Source organism: Panulirus ornatus, chromosome 16 (assembly GCF_036320965.1).
Source record: "Panulirus ornatus isolate Po-2019 chromosome 16, ASM3632096v1, whole genome shotgun sequence".
Classification (NCBI taxonomy): domain Eukaryota; kingdom Metazoa; phylum Arthropoda; class Malacostraca; order Decapoda; family Palinuridae; genus Panulirus; species Panulirus ornatus.
Window position 1 is genome coordinate 19,862,457 of NC_092239.1, and position 19,999 is coordinate 19,882,455.

Sequence of the window (19,999 nt, forward strand, 5' to 3'; positions counted from 1 at the left end):
ATTAATGGATCACTTAGCTGGGTAATGACTCTTGCCTCTAACATATCCGTAAAACTTTTTAGGGTTTCTTTTGCTATTTTCAGCAGTATATGCTTCATACTGATGTTACTTTTTCATGTAAGTTTCTTAGTTTCTCTTTGCAGATTTACATAATGTCCTCTATCATGTTGATTATTGGTCTGTTTGAGTTTCCTATGTGCTGCTTAAATAAGATATATTTTTTTGTTATCGTTCCACCCTTTTGATTTTGCTCTGAAAAAACAGTCTACTTCGTGTTGGTACATAGTTTCCTTCCACTGCTTTGAATGTTTTACTGAAGCTCTCCCAAGCTATATCCTCATTGTTTTCCTAAATGATATCATCACAAGTTTGCCTGTCAGTACAAGAGTTAATGAAATTTCTTACTTTGGCAGTATGTAATTTGGAGCTGTGTCATAAAAGAATAAATTTCATCTCCCTTGTTCCTTATTATTCTTCAAAGTTTGAAGCAGAACCTTGCATAATTTTTTCAGATGCTCTGATTAGTCAATCAGAGGATCTCGTACACAACACTGAAACAAGTAGATGAGCAGAAATACATTATCTTACAACATATTTCTATTGTACAGCTTATTGTCCATGTGGATTATTGAGTTTTTATGGAGTTACATTTGTTCCAAAACAGAACTTGATACCATGATTTCAAAATATGCATGCCACAAAAATAAGATTATTATTACCCCTTTACAGCTGTCCTGTCATGTCCCCTGTAGATAGACTCTTCCTTGTGTGATCTTCCTTGTGTGATTTCTCTGAGATGACAAGGAGTTTCTAACAGAAACTTTTCTCTTTACAAGAGGTATTTTGTGACCTGCATATGTTTTGTACTCATTCTTTTAATGGACAGCTGGTTTTGATGTAGAATCATACCATCTCATTTTTTGATGGCTGTAAGAGATGATACATTATATAAGCTTTATGATTTGCAGATGTCTGCTTTGATTATTTAATACTTTCTTGTACAACACATGGCCAGTGCAGAATCTAGTCTGTGCAGGTTCTCACAGTTGAGACATTACTGTGATGTCTTATGACATTTAAACACTGGATCCTTTTATATTTGACGTTGTACTTCCCACATCATAACAGAAAGGCCCATTTATACCCTTGTTTGCATGAACCTTTACTTGTAATACTGTGACTTATAGATGTGTACCTTCATATTTGAAGTATACTGTTTCCTGCTAAACACCAGGATGGTTATGCACATTTAGTCTCAAGATAATGGGGAAATTGATTTGAAGACTGTAGCTTAGATCGAAACACGTTTTGATGTTGCAAATGACATCGAAGGGAAGTGTAACCTTTCTACTGTGCAATGGTTCAGACAAAAAATCATTTCCATTGATGGCATTATGGAGGTCTCTCATTTTGGCACTTTTAGTTAAACGTAAGGGTTGACTTAATGTTCCTGAGAATGCTGTGGTCTCCCTAAACATTCTTTTGTATCTTCCAAAGCCTCCAGTATCATTTCCATATATTCTAAACTTATTTTTTCATTGATACTCTTAATTTCAATAAGCACTGATTTTAACAGCATATATTTTTCTGTTAGTGCAGAGTCAGTCAAATGCAGTTCAGTTATTTAATAGATGTTGACTCTTTTTGTTTCCTGAACGTTGTGCAGAAGAATTAGTGTGAAGACAATATATAAAAAAGGTCTCATCCGAGTCATTTTCCTACTTATTGATTTCCCTGAAATAACCTGGTATTTAGATTAGGGAAACGGCTTGATATAGTACATTAATGTGTGTGTTCCTATGTATGACACCAAATTTTCTGTTGTTCCAGCCTGGCCAGGAGAACCCAAGGGTCACACTCTGGGTAATTAGCCTTAGTGACCTGAGGTCAATCAAGCCCCATGACCTGAAGCCCCCGAACGTGGTCAAAGACCAGTTAGTGCACTCCGCCGTGTGGTTTGTGTGGGAGGATTAACGACGTTCTTATCGTTTGTTGTCTCACTTAAGTGTAGTTTGGCCTTGGTGGCACCAACATCACCCGCACCGACCAACCAGTCGGCAGGCCACCCGGGGACCCTCAGTCCGTGGCCTTGCTATACCAGATTTCACTACACCATTGGACCTGCGACACCGCTGGAGAGGGGATGTCCCTAGAGTACTTTGTGTACCTTCTCCGTCACTAGCCTCATTATTACTCTTTTCGACCGGTCAGATTTTGGCATCAAACAGGTCCTAACGATAGTTGACAGTAAAGATACTGGTGTTATTAGATTTTTATAAGCTACTTTATAGCTTTCTCCTGTTATGCCGCATTGACGTAGAGCAACATACTACAACAAAATATGTTTGAGGTAATCCAAATATGTCAGAGTAAAACAAACACAGATGAGGACGTTGTTGTTCCTTTTCTACAGTATTCTTCACCTTAACATGTAAACTACTCACTCCTCTTGTAAGTGGCTTCACTCCTCACTAGTACTGGTAGTTATGTGTACCTAACAAGTAGATACCAGTCTTCTGTGCAGCTTTTGATGTGACGCCCCCTGTAACATAGTCCCCCTCTTTTAAGATACATCCGTTTTCTGTCACATGCCCTAGAGAGAGATTTTGAATTTTCATTGTATGTTCCAGCACTGCATACAATGGATATATTAAGATATTTGCAGTGAGCGGTGTCATATATCCCCCTATGTTCTGAGCATATCATGCATGGTTTTCATGGCACTAGAAAGCATATTAGAGTCATGTGTTGTGCCTACACCGCCCAAGACCCCGGCGGACAATGGGACGGTCGCCACAATGGATGTTTAAGGTTCTTTCAATTAACAAAGAATTGTGGACATCCATTTCCCCACACACTTGCAACACCATAGAGCTTGGTTGTAGACTTGCGATATTACAAATAACAAAAGAAAACCATTATGCCTTTCACACAATTATATAACTGTGCACTTTGTTGCTAAGTAAATGCCAGGTCCCACACGTTAAATGAGCAAGCGGTAGTCAAGCATTCACAACAGCAATGGGTGCCTTCACTGCCCCTATCAAGTTGGTGACACTCAAGATAATCAGTAACTGATTCTGTTTTATTTGGTTTGCTATGTATTATTAAATTAATTATGAATTAATGCTGACACTAAAGTATATATGATTTGATCCTCTAGTTTAATATGATTCTAGATGCATATGATAGTCAACCTTTCCCTACTTGGCCCTGCTGTGCGGTCTAGTCTTGACAGAGTAATTTGCTTTTGTAGTGTTATTTTAGTGTATTGGTTTTTTAGTGTAATGGAAATCCTGTCACATAGTAACAGATCTTTTTGTTCTGTAGTTAACATATGATCATTTAGTCTAAAATTTTTTTGAAAACCACTTTTTTATATTATCATTTTTTACCATATAATTTGTTAATATTTTCAATATAACATTTCATACCATACCTAGTTTTGATTTTTTTTTATCAAAGTTTAATTTTTTTGCTTTTCCCATTAGACTTGAAAAACAGTTTTGATTAATGTCTTCTTGAATTGATGTTTTAGTAATAATGAGCAGATACTTGTGTCTTCAGCACTGTTGTCTGTCGAACTGATTTGACATAAATGCTTGTATAATGAGACAGAATTTTACTGGTAGTACTTTCCAAATACTGCACGAGAAATACAAGTAGGTGATGCCATCGGTTTCTTTGATTTTATTTACTTACTGCCTCATTGAGTTCTCTAATAATGAAGCTACTGATTGTCAAAAGTGCATTAAGATACACTATGCTTTCGCAGTCACTGAGTTAGGGCTTAAGCACAGGTGTAGCACAGTTTTATTCACTTTCTTTTGCCCAGAAATGTGCAAGAATAAATTTCACATGGGTAGATCAATATAACTGTCATTACGTTTTTCATGCAATGATTTATCAATTATCTTGATTTTGCAATGTGGTCACATCCTGTTTGAATTAAGTCTTTGAGATGTTTTTGATCACATTTTATTTCAGTGACACTCATCTTTCGTTAGGAAAATACACTTTATGTTAATTATGCCATTTTATTAGTTATTCTGGATTTCAGTTGTCATAATGATGTGGCAGCCATGTTAGGTGTGTGTCCAGTAGATATGCTATGGGTGTATATCACAGACTTGTTTCATATGGGATTCCAATGTGTTGATATTTGTCATACCTGTCAAGACTACTCCCCCTTTCTTTTGCCTCCTTCTTTAAGTATAAAAGAGGTCCTAGATTATCATTATGATTGTTATTATTATTATTATTATTATTATTATTATTATTATTATTATTATTATTATACTTAATGGCTGTTTCCCGCGTCAGCAAGGTAGCGCCAGGAAACAGACGAAGAATGGCCCATCCATTGATATATATATATATATATATATATATATATATATATATATATATATATATATATATATATACATAAATGCCCATACATGCATATATACACACATATACATATCAATATACACATAAATACATACACCTACAAAGACATATACATATATACATATACATATTCATACTTGCTTGCCTTTATTTTTTCCTGGCGCTACCCCACCCCACAGGAAACAGCATTGCTACCCCCAACTTCAGCGATGTAGTGCCAGGAAAACAAGACAAAAAAAGCTACATTCGTTCCCACTCAGTCTGTAGCTGTCATCTGTAATGCACTGAAACCACAGCTCCCTATCCACTTACCTTTCCATGGTTTACTCAGACGTTTCATATGCCCTGGTTCAGTCCACTGACAGCACGTCATCCCTGTTATACCAAATCATTCCAATTCGCTATTCCTTGCACGCCTCTCACCCTCCTTTATGTTTAGGCCCCAATCGCTCAAAATCTTTTTCACTCTATCCTTCCACCTCCAATTTGATCTCCCACTTCTCCTTGTTCCCTCCACCTCTGACAAATATGTCTTCTTTGTCAAACTTTCCTCACTCATTCTGCCCAAATGTCCAGACCATTTCATCACACCCTTCTTTACTCTCACAACCACACTCTTTTGAATTCCACTTATCTCTTTTACCCTTTCATTACTTACTCGATCAAACCACCTCACACCACATATTGTCCTCAAACATTTCATTTCCAACACATCCACCCTCTTCCGTACAACCCTATCTGTGCCCATGCCTCGCAACCATATAACGTTGTTGGTACTACTATTCCTTCAAACATACCCATTTTTGCTCTCCGAGATAATGTTCTCTCTTTCCACACATTCTTCATTGCTCCCAGAACCTTCGCCCCCTCCCCCACACTGTGACTCACTTCCGCTTCCATGGTTTCATTCGGTGCTAAGTCCACTCCCAGATATCTAAAACCCTTCACTTCCTCCAATTTTTCTCCATTCAAACTTACGTTTCAGTTAACTTGTTCCTCATCCCTACTGAACCGAATAACTTTACTCTTATTCACATTCACTCTCAAGTGTATCCTTTCACACACTTTTCGAAACTCAGACACCAACTTCTGCAGTTTCTCACATGAATCAGCCATTAGAGCTGTATCATCGGCGAACAACAACTGACTCCCTTCCCAGTCCCTCTAATCCCTAACATACTGCATACTTGCTCCTCTCTCCAAAACTCTTCCATTTACCTCCCTAAACACCCCATCCATAAACAAATTAAACAAATGTAGGGACATCAGTCACCCCTGCCACAAGCCGACATTCAATGGGAACAAGTCACTCTCCTCTCATACACATACCTTACATCCTTGGTAAAAACTTTTCACTGCTTCTAGCAACTTACCTCCCACACCATATACTCTTAAAACCTTTCACAAAGCATCTCTATCAGCCCTTTCATATGCCCTCTCTAGATCCATAAATGCTACATACGAATCCATCTGTTTTTCTAAGTATTTCTCGCATACATTCTTTAAAGCAAACACCTAATCCCCAAAACCTCTACCACTTCTGAAACCACACTGCTCTTCCCCAATCTGATACTCTGTACATGCCTTTACCCTCTCAGTCAACACCCTCCCATATAATTTCCCATAAATACTCGACAAACTTATGCCTCTGTAGTTTGAACACTCACCTTTATCCCCTTAGCCTTTGTACAGTGGCACCACGCATACATTCCACTAATCCTCAGGCACTTCACCATAAACCATACATACACTGAGTGTCCTTACGAATCAGTCAACAACACAGTCACCTTCTTTTTCAATATATTCCTCTGCAATACCATCCAAACCTGCCGCCTTACCAGATTTCATCATCCGCAAAACTTTCACTACCTCTTCTCTGTTTACGAAACCATTCTCCCTAACCCTCTCACTTCGTACATCACCCAGACCATAACACCCTATATCTACTACTCTATCATCAAACACATTTAACAAACCTTCAAAATACTCCATCTTCTCATTTCATCACTACCTGTTATTACCTCCCCAGTTGCTCCCTTCACCGATGTTCCCATTTGTTCTTTTGTCTTACGCACTTTATTTACCTCCTTCCAGAACATCTTTTTATCATCCCTAGAATTTAATGATATTCTATCGCCACAACTCTCATTTGCCCTCATTTCCACCTCTTGCATCTTTCTTGACCTGCTTTCTTCTATACATCTCCCAGTCATTTGCAGTACTTCCCTGCACGTATTGTCTAAACACCTCTCTTTTCTCTTTCACTAACAACCTTACTTCCTTATCCCACCACTCACTACCCTTTCTAATCTGCCCACCTCCCACCTTTCTCATGTCACATGCATCTTTTGTGCAAACCATCACTGCTTCCCTAAATACATCCCCATCCTCACCCACTCCCTTCATGTCATTCACTCTTACCTTTTGCCATTCTACAATTAAAATCTCCTGTTACTCCCTCACACAAGTCTCATTTTCAAGCTCTCTTACAGTCACATTTCTCATCTCCCCAACATTCTCTCTTCTTTACTGGAAACCTTTACAAATCTTCACCCTCACCTCCACAAGGTAGTTATCAGACATCCCTCCAGCTGCCCCTCTCAGCACATTAACATCCAAATTCTCTTTTTTATATGCCTGTCAATTAACACGTAATCCAATAGTGCCCTTTGACTATCTCTTCTCCTCACATATGTAAATTTATATACATCTCTCTTTTTGAACCAGGTATTCCCAGTGACCAGTCTTTTTTAAGCACACAAATCCACAAGCTCTTCACTATTTCCATTTACAACACTGAATACCCCATGTACACCAGTTTTTCCCTCAACTGCCACATTACTCACCTTCACGTTTAAATCACCCATCAATATAACCTGATCTCTTGCATCGAAGCTGGTAACACACTCACTCAGCTGCTCCCAAAACACTTGCCTCTCATGATCTTTCTTCTCATGACTAGGTGCATAGGCATCAATAATCACCCATCTCTCTCCATCCACTTTCAGTTTTACCAACAGCAATCTAGAATTTACTTTCTTACACTCTATCACATACTCCCACAACTGCTTCAGGAGTAGTGCTACTCCTTCCTTAGCTCTTGTCATCTGACCAACTCCTGGCTATAATTACTCCTAAGACTTTCCCAAACCACTCATCCCCTTTACCCTTCAGCTTCGTTTCACTTAGAGCCAAAACATCAGGGTTTCTTTCCTGATACATTCTACTTATCTCTCCTTTCTTCTTATCTTGGCTACATCCTCACACATTCAGACACCCCATTCTGAGCCTTCAAGGAGGATGAGCACTCCGCACTTCACTCTTCTGTTTCCCTTTTTAGAATTCAAATACAGTGAAGGGAGGGTTTCCAGCCCCCTGCTCCCGCCCCTTTAGTTGCCTTCTGCGCACGCGGGAAATACATGGGAAGTACTCTTTCTCCCATATCCCTCTATAGTATAATGGATAAATATATTTATTTATTTATTATACTTTGTCGCTGTCTCCCGCGTTAGCGAGGTAGCGCAAGGAAACAGACGAAAGAATGGCCCAACCCACCCACATACACATGTATATACATACACGTCCACACATGCACATATACATATCTATACATCTTAACGTATACATATATATACACAGACAGCCATATACATATAATACACATGTACATAATTCATACTGTCTGCCCTTATTCATTCCCGTCGCCACCCCAACACAGAATAAAGTGAAAATCCCCCTCCCCCGCATGTGCACAAGGTAGCACTAGGAAAAGACAACAAAGGCCACATTCGTTCACACTCAGTCTCTAGCTGTCATGTATAATGCACCGAAACCACAGCTCCCTTTCCACATCCAGGCCCCACAGAACTTTCCATGGTTTACCCCAGACGCTTCACATGCCCTGGTTCAATCCATTGACAGCACGTCAACCCCGATATACCACATCGTTCCAGTTCACACTATTCCTTGCACGCCTTTCACCCCCCTGCATGTTCAGGCCCTGATCACTCAAAATCTTTTTCACTTCACCTTTCCACCTCCAGTTTGGTCTCCCACTTCTCCTCGTTCCCTCCACCTCTGACACATATATCCTCTTTGTCAATCTTTCCTCACTCATTCTCTCCATGTGACCAGACCATTTCAAAACACCCTCTTCTGCTCTCTCAACCACACTCTTTTTACTACCACACATCTCTCTAATCTTCTTCATTACTTACTCGATCAAACCACCTCACACCACATATTGTCCTCAAACATGTCATTTCCAACTCATCCACCCTCCTCCGCACAATCCTATCTATAGCCCATGCCTCACAACTATATAACATTATTGGAACCACTGTTCCTTCAAACATACACATTTTTGCTTTCCAAGATAACGTTCTTGCCTTCCACACATTCTTCAACGCTCCCAGAACCGTCGCCCCCTCCCCGACCCTGTGTCTCACTTCCACTTCCATGGTTTCATCCGTTGCCAAATCCACTCCCAGATATCTAAAACACTTCACTTCCTCCTATATATATATATATATATATATATATATATATATATATATATATATATATATATATATATATATATATGATGATACAGTGGCACATATAGGGTGTTTTGGTCGAGGTGGTGTGCAAAGTGAGAGGGTAAGGGAAAATGATTTGGTAAACAGAGAAGAGGTAGTAAAAGCTTTGCGGAAGATGAAAGCCGGCAATTGCAGCAGGTTTGGATGGTATTGCAGTGGAATTTATTAAAAAATGGGATGACTGTATTGTTGACTGGTTGGTAAGGTTATTTAATGTATGTATGATTCATGGTGAGGTGCCTGAGGATTGGCGGAATGCGTGCATAGTGCCATTGTACAAAGGCAAAGGGGATAAGAGTGAGTGCTCAAATTACAGAGGTATAAGTTTGTTGAGTATTCCTGGCAAATTGTATGGGAGGGTATTGATTGAGAGGGTGAAGGCATGTACAGAGCATCAGATTGGGGAAGAGCAGTGTGGTTTCAGAGGTGGTAGAGGATGTGTGGATCAGGTGTTTGCTTTGAAGAATGCATGTGAGAAATACTTAGAAAAGCTAATAGATTTGTATGTAGCGATTATGGATCTGGAGAAGGCATATGATAAAGTTGATATAGATGCTCTATGGAAGGTACTAAGAATATATGGTGTGGGAGGCAAGTTGTTAGAAGCAGTGAAAAGTTTTTATCGAGGATGTAAAGCATGTGTACGTGTAGGAAGAGAGGACAGTAATTGATTCTCAGTGAATGTAGGTTTCCGGCAGTGGTGTGTGATGTCTACATGGTTGTTTGATATATTTATGGATGGGGTTGTTAGGGAGGTGAATGCAAGAGTTTTGGAAAGAGGGGCAAGTATGAAGTCTCTTGGGGATGAGAGAGCTTGGGAAGTGAGTCGGTTGTTGTTCGCTGATGATACAGCGCTGGTGGCTGATTCATGTGAGAAACTGCAGAAGCTGGTGACTGAGTTTGGTAAAATGTGTGAAAGAAGAAAGTTAAGAGTAAATGTGAATAAGAGCAAGGTTATTAGGTACAGCAGGGTTGGGGGTCAAGTCAATTGGGAGGTAAGTTTGAATGGAGAAAAACTGGAGGAAGTGAAGTGTTTTAGATATCTGGGAGTGGATCTAGCAGCGGATGGAACCATGGAAGCGGAAGTGAATCATAGGGTGGGGGAGGGGGCGAAAATCCTTGGAGCCTTGAAGAATGTGTGGAAGTCGAGAACATTATCTCCGAAAGCAAAAATGGGTGTGTTTGAAGGAATAGTGGTTCCAACAATGTTTTATGGTTCCGAGGCGTGGGCAGTTGTGCGCAGGAGAGTGGATGTGCTGGAAATGAGATGTTTAAGGACAATATGTGGTGTGAGGTGGTTTGATCGAGTAAGTAATGTAAAGGTAAGAGAGATGTGTGGAAATAAAAAGAGCGTGGTTGAGAGAGCAGAAGAGGGTGTTTTGAAATGGTTTGGGCATTTGGAGAGAATGAGTGAGGAAAGATTGACCAAGAGGATATATGTGTCGGAGGTGGAGGGAACGAGGAGAAGTGGGAGACCAAATTGAGGTGGAAAGATGGAGTGAAAAAGATTTTGAGTGATCGGGGCCTGAACATGCAGGAGGGTGAAAGGCGGGCAAGGAATAGAGTGAATTGGATCGATATGGTATACCGGGGTCGACGTGCTGTTAATGGATTGAATCAGGGCATGTGAAGCGTCTGGGGTAAACCTTGGAAAGTTCTGTGGGGCCTGGATGTGGAAAGGGAGCTGTGGTTTCGGGCATTATTGCTTGACAGCTAGAGACTAAGTGTGAACGAATGGGGCCTTTGTTGTCTTTTCCTATCGCTACCTCGCGCACATGAGGGGGGAGGGGGATGTTATTCCATGTTTGGCGAGGTTGCGATGGGAATGAATAAAGGCAGACAGTGTGAATTGTGTGCATGCGTATATATGTATGTGTCTGTGTGTGTATATATATGTGTACATTGAGATGTATGAGTATGTATATTTGCTTGTGTGGACGTGTATGTTTATACATGTGTATGGGGGTGGGTTGGGCCATTTCTTTCGTCTGTTTCCTTGCGCTACCTCGCAAACGCGGGAGACAGCGACAAAGCAAAATAAATAAATATAATATGTTCCTATGAGTCCACGGGGAAAAGGAAACACGATAAGTTCCCAAGTGCACTTTCGTGTAATAATCACATCATCAGGGGAGACAAGATAGAAATATAACAGTCAGTTGATGTACATCGAAGAGACGAAGCTAGGACGCCATTTGGTAAACATGTGATTGTCCAAAACATACTAAAACCTACCATATGTTTTGGAAAATCACATGTTTACCAAATGGCGTCTTGGCTTCGTCTCTTCGATGTATATCAACTGACTGTTATATTTCTCTCTTGTGTCTCCCCTGATGATGTGATTATTACACGAAAGTGCACTTGGGAACTTATCGTGTTTCATTTTTCCCGTGGACTCATAGGAATATCTTGATCACGCGCAATATTGTGATCCTTTCCAATATATATATATATATATATATATATATATATATATATATATATATATATATATATATATATAATGAAAGGGTAAGAGAAATGTGTGGAAATAAAAAGAGTGTGCTTGAGGGAGCAGAAGAGGGTGTTTTGAAATGGTTTGGTCACATGGAGAGAATGAGTGAGGAAAGATTGACAAAGAAAAAATATATGTGCCAAAGGTGGAGGGAACAAGGAGAATTGGAGGTGGAAAGATGGAGTGAAAAAGATTTTGAGCGATCGGGGTATGAACACGCAGGAGGGTGAAAGGCGTGCAAGGAATAGAGTGAATTGGAACGATGTGGTATACCGGAATCGACGTGCTGTCAGTGGATTGAACCAGGGCACGTGAAGCGTGTGGGGTAAACCATGGGAAGTTTTGTGGGGCCTGGATGTGGAAAGGGAGCTGTGGTTTCGGTGCATTATACATGATAGCTAGAGACTGAGTGTGAACAAATGTGGCCTTTCTTGTCTTTTCCTAGTGCTACCTCGCACACATGCGGGGGGAGGGGGTTTTGATTTCATGTGTGACGGGGTGGCGACGGGAATGAATAAGGGCGGACTGTATGAATTTGTGTGTATATATATGTATACGTTGAGATATATAGGTATGTATATGTGCTGTGTGTGGACGTGTATGTATGTACATGTGTATGTTGGTGGGGTGGGCCATGCTTTCGTCTGTTTCCTTGCACTACCTAGCTAACACGGGAGACAGCGACAAAGTATAATAAATAAAAAGAATAATCTTTTTCTTTCTTTCAAACTATTCGCCATTTCCCGCATTAGCGAAGTAGCGTTAAGAACAGAGGACTGTGCCTTTGAGGGAATATCCTCACCTGGCCGCCTTCTCTGTTCCTTCTTTTGAAAATTCGAAAAATAATGAGAGGGGAGGATTTCCAGCCCCCTGCTCCCTCCCCTTTTAGTCACCTTCTACGACACGCAGGGAATACGTGGGAAGTATTCTTTCTCCCCTATCCCCAGGATGAGAAAACAAAATATATATATATATATATATATATATATATATATATATATATATATATATATATATATATATATATATATAGTGAAGTGTTTTAGATATCTGGGAGTGGATCTGTCAGCGGATGGAACCATGGAAGCGGAAGTGGATCATAGGGTGGGGGAGGGAGCGAAAATTTTGGGAGCCTTGAAAAATGTGTGGAAGTCGAGAACATTATCTCGGAAAGCAAAAATGGGTATGTTTGAAGGAATAGTGGTTCCAACAATGTTGTATGGTTGCGAGGCGTGGGCTATGGATAGAGTTGTGCGCAGGAGGATGGATGTGCTGGAAATGAGATGTTTGAGGACAATGTGTGGTGTGAGGTGGTTTGATCGAGTAAGTAACGTAAGGGTAAGAGAGATGTGTGGAAATAAAAAGAGCGTGGTTGAGAGAGCAGAAGAGGGTGTTTTGAAATGGTTTGGGCACATGGAGAGAATGAGTGAGGAAAGATTGACCAAGAGGATATATGTGTCGGAGGTGGAGGGAACGAGGAGAAGAGGGAGACCAAATTGGAGGTGGAAAGATGGAGTGAAAAAGATTTTGTGTGATCGGGGCCTGAACATGCAGGAGGGTGAAAGGAGGGCAAGGAATAGAGTGAATTGGAGCGATGTGGTATACAGGGGTTGACGTGCTGTCAGTGGATTGAATCAAGGCATGTGAAGCGTCTGGGGTAAACCATGGAAAGCTGTGTAGGTATGTATATTTGCGTGTGTGGACGTGTGTATGTACGTGTGTATGGGGGTTGGGCCATTTCTTTCGTCTGTTTCCTCGCGCTACCACGCAAACGCGGGAGACAGCGACAAAGTATAAAAAAAAAAAAAAAAAAAATATATATATATATATATATATATATATATATATATATGTATATATATATATATATATATATATATATATATATATATATATATATATATATATATCCCTGGGGACAGGGGAGAAAGAATACTTCCCACGCATTCCTCACGTGTCGTAGAAGGCGACTAAAGGGGACGGGAGCGGGGGGGGGGGGGCTAGAAACTCTCCTCTCCTTGTATTTTAGCTTTCTTAAAGGGGAAACAGAGGAAGGAATCACGCGGGGAGTGCTCATCCTCCTCGAATGCTCAAATTGGAGTGTCTAAACGTGTGTGGTTGTAACCAAGATGAGAGAAAAGTAGAGATAGGTAGTATGTTTGTGGAAAGGAACCTGGATGTTTTGGCTCTGAGTGAAACGAAGCTCAAGGGTGAAGGGGAGGAGTGGTTTGGGAATGTCTTGGGAGTTAAGTCAAGGGTTAGTGAGAAGGACGAGAGCAAGGGAAGGAGTAGCACTACTCTTGAAACAGGAGTGGTGGGAGTATGTGATAGAGTGTAAGAGAGTAAACTCTAAATTGATATGGGTAAAACTGAAAGTGGATGCATAGAGATGGGTAATTATTGGTGCATATGCACCTGGGCATGAGATGAAAGATCATGAGGGGCAAGTGCTTTGGTAGAAGCTGAGTGAGTGTGTTAGTAGTTTTGATGCACGAGACCGGGTTATAGTGATGGGTGATTTGAATGCAAAGGTGAGTAATGTGGCACTTGAGGGAATAATTGGTGTATATGGGGTGTTCAGTATTGTAAATGGAAATGGTGAAGAGCTTGTAGATTGATGTGCTGAAAAAGGACAGGTGATTGGGAATACCTGGTTTGAAAAGAGAGATATACATAAGTATACGTATGTAAGTAGGAGAGATGGCCAGAGAGCGTTATTGGATAAGGTGTTAATTGATAGGCGCGCGAAAGAGAGACTTTTGAATGTTGATGTACTGAGAAATGCAACTGGAGGGATGTCTGAATATTCTCTTATGGAGGCGAAAGTGAAGATTTGTAGAGGTTTTCAGAGAACAACAAAGAATATTGGGGTGAAGAGAGTGGTGAGAGTAAGTTAACTTAGGAAGGAGATTTGTGTAAGGAAGTACCAGGAGAGACTGAGTACAGAATGGATAAAGGTGTGAACAAAGGACTCAAGGGGAGTGGGGGAGGAATGGGATGTATTTAGGTAAGCAATAATGGCTTGCGCAAAAGATGCTGGTGACATGAGAAGCGTGGGAGGTGGGTAGATTAGAAGGGGTAGTGAGTGGTGGGATGAAGAAGTAAGACTAATAGTGAAAGATAAAAGAGAGGCATTTGGACGATTTTGCAGGTAAATAATGCAAATGAGTGGGAGATGTATAAAAGAAAGAGGCAGAAGGTCAAGAGAAAGGTGCAAGAGGTGAAAAAGAGGGGAAAATGAGAGTTGGAGTGAGAGAGTATCATTGAATTGTAGGAAGAATATAAATATGTTTTGGAAGGAGGTAAAGAAAGTGCGTAAGACAAGGGAACAAATGGGAACATCAGTGAAGGTGGCTAATGGGTAGGTGATAACAAGTAGTGATGATGTGAGGAGATAGAGTGAGTATTTTGAAGGTTTGTTGAATGTGTTTGATGACAGAGTGGCAGATATAGGGTGTTTTGGTCGAGGTGGTATGCAAAGTGAGAGGGTTAGGAAGAATGATTTGGTAAAGAGAGAAGAGGTAGTAAAAGCTTTGCGGAAGATGAAAGCCGGCAAGACAGCGGGTTTGGATGGTATTGCAGTGGAATTTATTAAAAAAGGGGTGACTGTATTGTTGACTGGTTGGTAAGTTTATTTAATGTATATATGACTCATGGTGAGGTGCCTGAGGATTGGCGGAATGCTTGCATAGTGCCATTGTACAAAGGCAAAGGGGATAAAAGTGAGTGCTCAAATTACAGAGGTATAAGTTTGTTGAGTATTCCTGGTAAATTATATGGGAGGGTATTGATTGAGAGGGTGAAGGCATGTACAGAGCATCAGATTGGGGAAGGGCAGTGTGGTTTCAGAAGTGGTAGAGGATGTGTGGATCAGGTCTTTGCTTTGAAGAATGTATGTGAGAAATACTTAGAAAAGCAAATAGATTTGTATGTAGCATTTATGGATCTGGAGAAGGCATATGTTAGAGTTGATAGAGATGCTCTGTGGAAGGTATTAAGAATATATGGTGTGGGAGGCAAGTTGTTTGAAGCAGTGAAAAGTTTTTATCGAGGATGTAAGGCATGTGTACGTGTAGGAAGAGAGGAAAGTGATTGGTTCTCAGTGAATGTTGATTTGTAGCAGGGGTGCGTGATGTGTCCATGGTTGTTTAATTTGTTCATGAATGGGTTGTTGGGAACGTGAATGCAAGAGTTTTGGAAAGAGGGGCAAGTACGCAGTCTGTTGTGGATGAGAGAGCTTGGGAAGTGAGTCGGTTGTTGTTCGTTGATGATACATCGCTGATGGCTGACTCGGGTGAAAACTGCAGAAGCTGGTGACTGGATTTGGTAAAGTGTGTGAAAGAAGAAACCTGAGAGTAAATGTGAATAAGGTACAGTAAGGTAGAGGGACAAGTCAATTGGGAGGTAAGTTTGAATGGAGAGAAACTGGAGGAAATGAGGTGTTTTAGATATCTGGGAGTGGACTTGGCAGCGGACGGAACCATGGAAGCGGAAGTGAATCATAGGGTGGGGGAGGTGGCGAAAGTTCTGGCAGCGTTGAAGAATGTGTGGAAGTCAAGAACTTAATCTTGGAAAGCAGTAATGGGTACGTTTGAAGGAATAGTGGTTCCAACAATGATATATAGTTGCGAGGAGTGGACTATGGATAGAGTTGTGCGGAGGAGGGTGGATGTGCTGGAAATGAGATGTTTAAGGACAATATTTGGTGTGAGGTGGTTCGATCGAGTAAGTAACGAAATGGTAAGAGAGATGTGTGGTAATAAAGACAGTGTGGTTGAGAGAGCAGAAGAGGGTGCTTTGAAATGGTTTGGTCGCATGGAGAGAATGAGTGAGGAAAGATTGACCAAGAGGATATATGTGTCAGAGGTGGAGGGAATGAGGAGAAGAGGGAGACCAAATTGGAGGTAGAAGGATGGAGTGAAAAAGATTTTGAATGATCGGGGCGTGCATGGAATAGAGTGAATTGGAATGATGTGGTATACTTGGGTCGACGTGCTGTCAGTGGATTGCACCAGGGCATGTGAAGAGTCTGGGGTACACCATGGTAAGTTCTGTGGGTCCAGGATGTGGAAAGGGAGCTGTGGTTTCGGTGCATTATACATGATAGCGAGAGACTGAGTGTGAACGAATGTGGCATTTGTTGTCTTTTCCTAGCGCTACCTCGCACATATGCAGGGGAAAGGGGTTGTCATTTCATGTGTGGCGGGGTGGCGACGGGAATGAATAAGGGCAGACAGTATGAATTATGGACATGTGTATATATGTATATGTCTGTGTTTGTATATATATATATATATATATATATATATATATATATATATATATATATATATATATATATACATATATATATATATATATATATATATATATATATATATATATATATATACATATATATATATATATATATATATATATATATATATATATATATATATATATATATATATATGTATACGTTGAGATATGTAGGTACGTATATGCGCGTGTGTGGACGTGTATGTATGTACATGTATATATATATATATATATATATATATATATATATATATATATATATATATATATATATATATATATATATATATATATTGCAAGGTAGCAAACGCGGGAGACGGCGACAAAGCAAAATAATAATAATAAAAAAAATATATATATATATATATATATATATATATATATATGTATATATATATATATATATATATATATATATATATATATATATATATATATATATATATATATATATATATACAAAATAATAATAATAAAAAAAAATATATATATATATATATATATATATATATATATATATGTATATATATATATATATATATATATATATATATATATATATATATATATATATATATATATATATATATATATATTACGCGTTAATTGATAGGCGTGCGAAAGACAGACTTTTGGATGTTAATATGCTGAGAGGTGCAACTGGAGGGAAGTCTGTTCATTATCTTGTGGAGGCGAAGGTGAAGATTTGTAGAGGTTTTCACAATATAAGAGAGAATGTTGGGGTAAAGCGAGTGGTGAGAGTAAGTGAGCTTGGAAAGGTGACTTATGTGAGGAAATACCAGGAGAGACTGAGTACAGAATGGAAAAAGGTGAGAACAAAGGACGTAAGGAGAGTGGGGGAGGAATGGGATGTATTTAGGGAAGAAGTGATGGCTTGCGCAAAAGATGCTTGTGGCATGAGAAGCGTGGGAGGTGGGCCGATTAGAAAGGGTAGTGAGTGTTGGGATGAAGAAGTAAGATAATTAGTGAAAGAGAAGAGAGAGGCACGTGGACAATTTTTGCAGGGAAATAATGTAAATGACTGGGAGATGTATAAAAGAAATAGGCAGGAGGTCAAGAGACTGGTGCAAGATGTGAAAAAGAATGAGAGTTGGGGTGAGAGAGTATCATTAGATTTTAGGGAGAATAAAAAGATGCTTTGGAAGAAGGTAAATGAGGTGCATAAGACAAGGGAACAAATGGGAACATCAATGAAGGGGGCTAATGGGGAGATGATATCAAGTAGTGGTGATGTGAGAAGGAGATGGAGTAAGTATTTTGAAGGTTTGTTGAATGTGTTTGATGATAGAGTGGCAGATATAGGGTGTTTTGGTCGAGGTGGTATGCAGAGTGAAAGGGTGAGGGAGAATGATTTGGTGAACAGAGAAGAGGTACTGAAAGCTTTGCGGAAGATGAAAGCCGGCAAGGCAGTGGGTTTGGATGGTATTGCAGTGGAATTAATTGACAAAGGGGGTAACTGTGTTGTTGGCTGGTTGGTATGGTTAGTTGATGTATGTATGACTCATAGTGGGGTGCCTGAGGATTGGCGGAATGCTTGCATAGTGCCATTGTACAAAGGCAAAGGGGATAAAGGTGAGTGCTCAAATTACAGAGGTATAAGTTTGTTGAGTATTTCTGGGGAATTATATTGGAGGGTATTGATTGAGAGGGTGAAGGCATTACCTGAGAATCAGACTGGGGAAGAGATGTGTGGTTTTACAAGTGGTAGAGGATATGTGAATCAGTTCTTTGCTTTGAAAAATGTAAGTGAGAAATACTTAGAAAAGCAAATGGATTTTTACGTTGTTATTTCTTGTCTGGCGGGGTGGCGACGTGAATGAATAAGGGCAGACTATGAATTATGTACATGTGTATATATGTATATGTCTATGGGTGTAAATATATGTATACGTTGAGATGTATAGGTATGTATATGTGCATGTGTGGATGTGTATGAATATACATGTGTATGTGGGTGGGTTGCGCCATTCTTTCGTCCGTTTCCTTGCGCTACCTCTTTAAAGCAGGAGACAGCGACAAAGTATAAGAGATTGATAAATAAAACATATATATATATATATATATATATATATATATATATATATATATATATATATATATATATATATATATATATATCTGTTTCCCCTTTTAGAAAGTTAAAATACAAGGAGGGGAGGGATTCTAGCCCCCTGCTCCCGTCCCCTTTAGTCGCCTTCTACGACAGTGTTTTAGATATCTGGGAGTGGATTTGTTAGTGGATGGAACCATGGAAGCGGAAGTAAATCATAGGGTGGGGAATTGTGGGAGCCTTGAAGAATGTATGGAAGTCGAGAACATTATCTCGGAAAGCAAAAAGGGTATGTTTGAAGGAATAGTGGTTCCAACAATGTTGTATGGTTGCGAGGCGTGGGGTATGGATAGAGTTGTGCGCAAGAGGGTGGATGTGCTGGAAATGAGATGTTTGAGGACAATATGTGGTGTGAGGTGGTTTGATCGAGCAAGTAATGTAAGGGTAAGAGAGATGTGTGGTAATAAAAAGAGCGTGGTTGAGAGAGCAGAAGAGGGTGTTTTGAAATGGTTTGGTCACATGGAGAGAATGAGTGAGGAAAGATTGACCAAGAGGATATATGTGTCAGAGGTGGAGGGAACGAGGAGAAGTGGGAGACCAAATTGGAGGTAGAAAGATGGAGTGAAAAAGATTATGAGTGATCGGGGCCTAAACATGCAGGAGGGTGAAAGGCGTGCAAGGAATAGAGTAAATTGGAACAATATGGTATACCGGGGTCGACGTGCTATCAATCGATTGAATCAGGGCATGTGAAGCGTCTGGGGTAAACCCTGGAAAGTTCTGTGGGGCCTGGATGTGGAAAGGGAGCCGTGGTTTCGGTGCATTATTACATAACAGCTAGAGACTGAGTCTGAACGAATGTGGCCTTTATTGTCTTTTCCTAGCGCTACCTCGCACACATGAGGGCGGAGGGGGATGTTATTCCATGTTTGGCGATTTGGCGATGGGAATGAATAAAGGCAGACAGTATGAATTATGTACATGTGTATATATGTATATATTTGTGTGTGTATATATATGTATACGTTGAGATGTATAGGTATGTATATTTGCGTGTGTGGACGTGTATATATATACATGTGTATGTGGGTGGGTTGGGCCATTCTTTCGTCTGTTTCCTTGCACTGCCTCACTAACGCGGGAGACAGCGACGAA

General features: G+C 40.0%; 1 protein-coding gene across 5 annotated transcripts in view; it reads left to right on the forward strand.

Moving 5' to 3' along the window:
* Dpp10 (Dipeptidyl peptidase 10) overlaps nt 1-19,999 on the forward strand; it is a 788,027-nt gene that overhangs the window by 570,826 nt on the left and 197,202 nt on the right. For 3 of the 5 annotated variants that reach the window (XM_071671396.1, XM_071671390.1, XM_071671392.1), the window contains exon 8: nt 1,831-1,955. In XM_071671396.1, the coding sequence (XP_071527497.1) occupies nt 1,831-1,955 (125 nt within the window). The remainder of the gene's footprint in view (nt 1-1,830; nt 1,956-19,999) is intronic. The other 2 variants (XM_071671391.1, XM_071671393.1) reach the window with 1 other exon arrangement.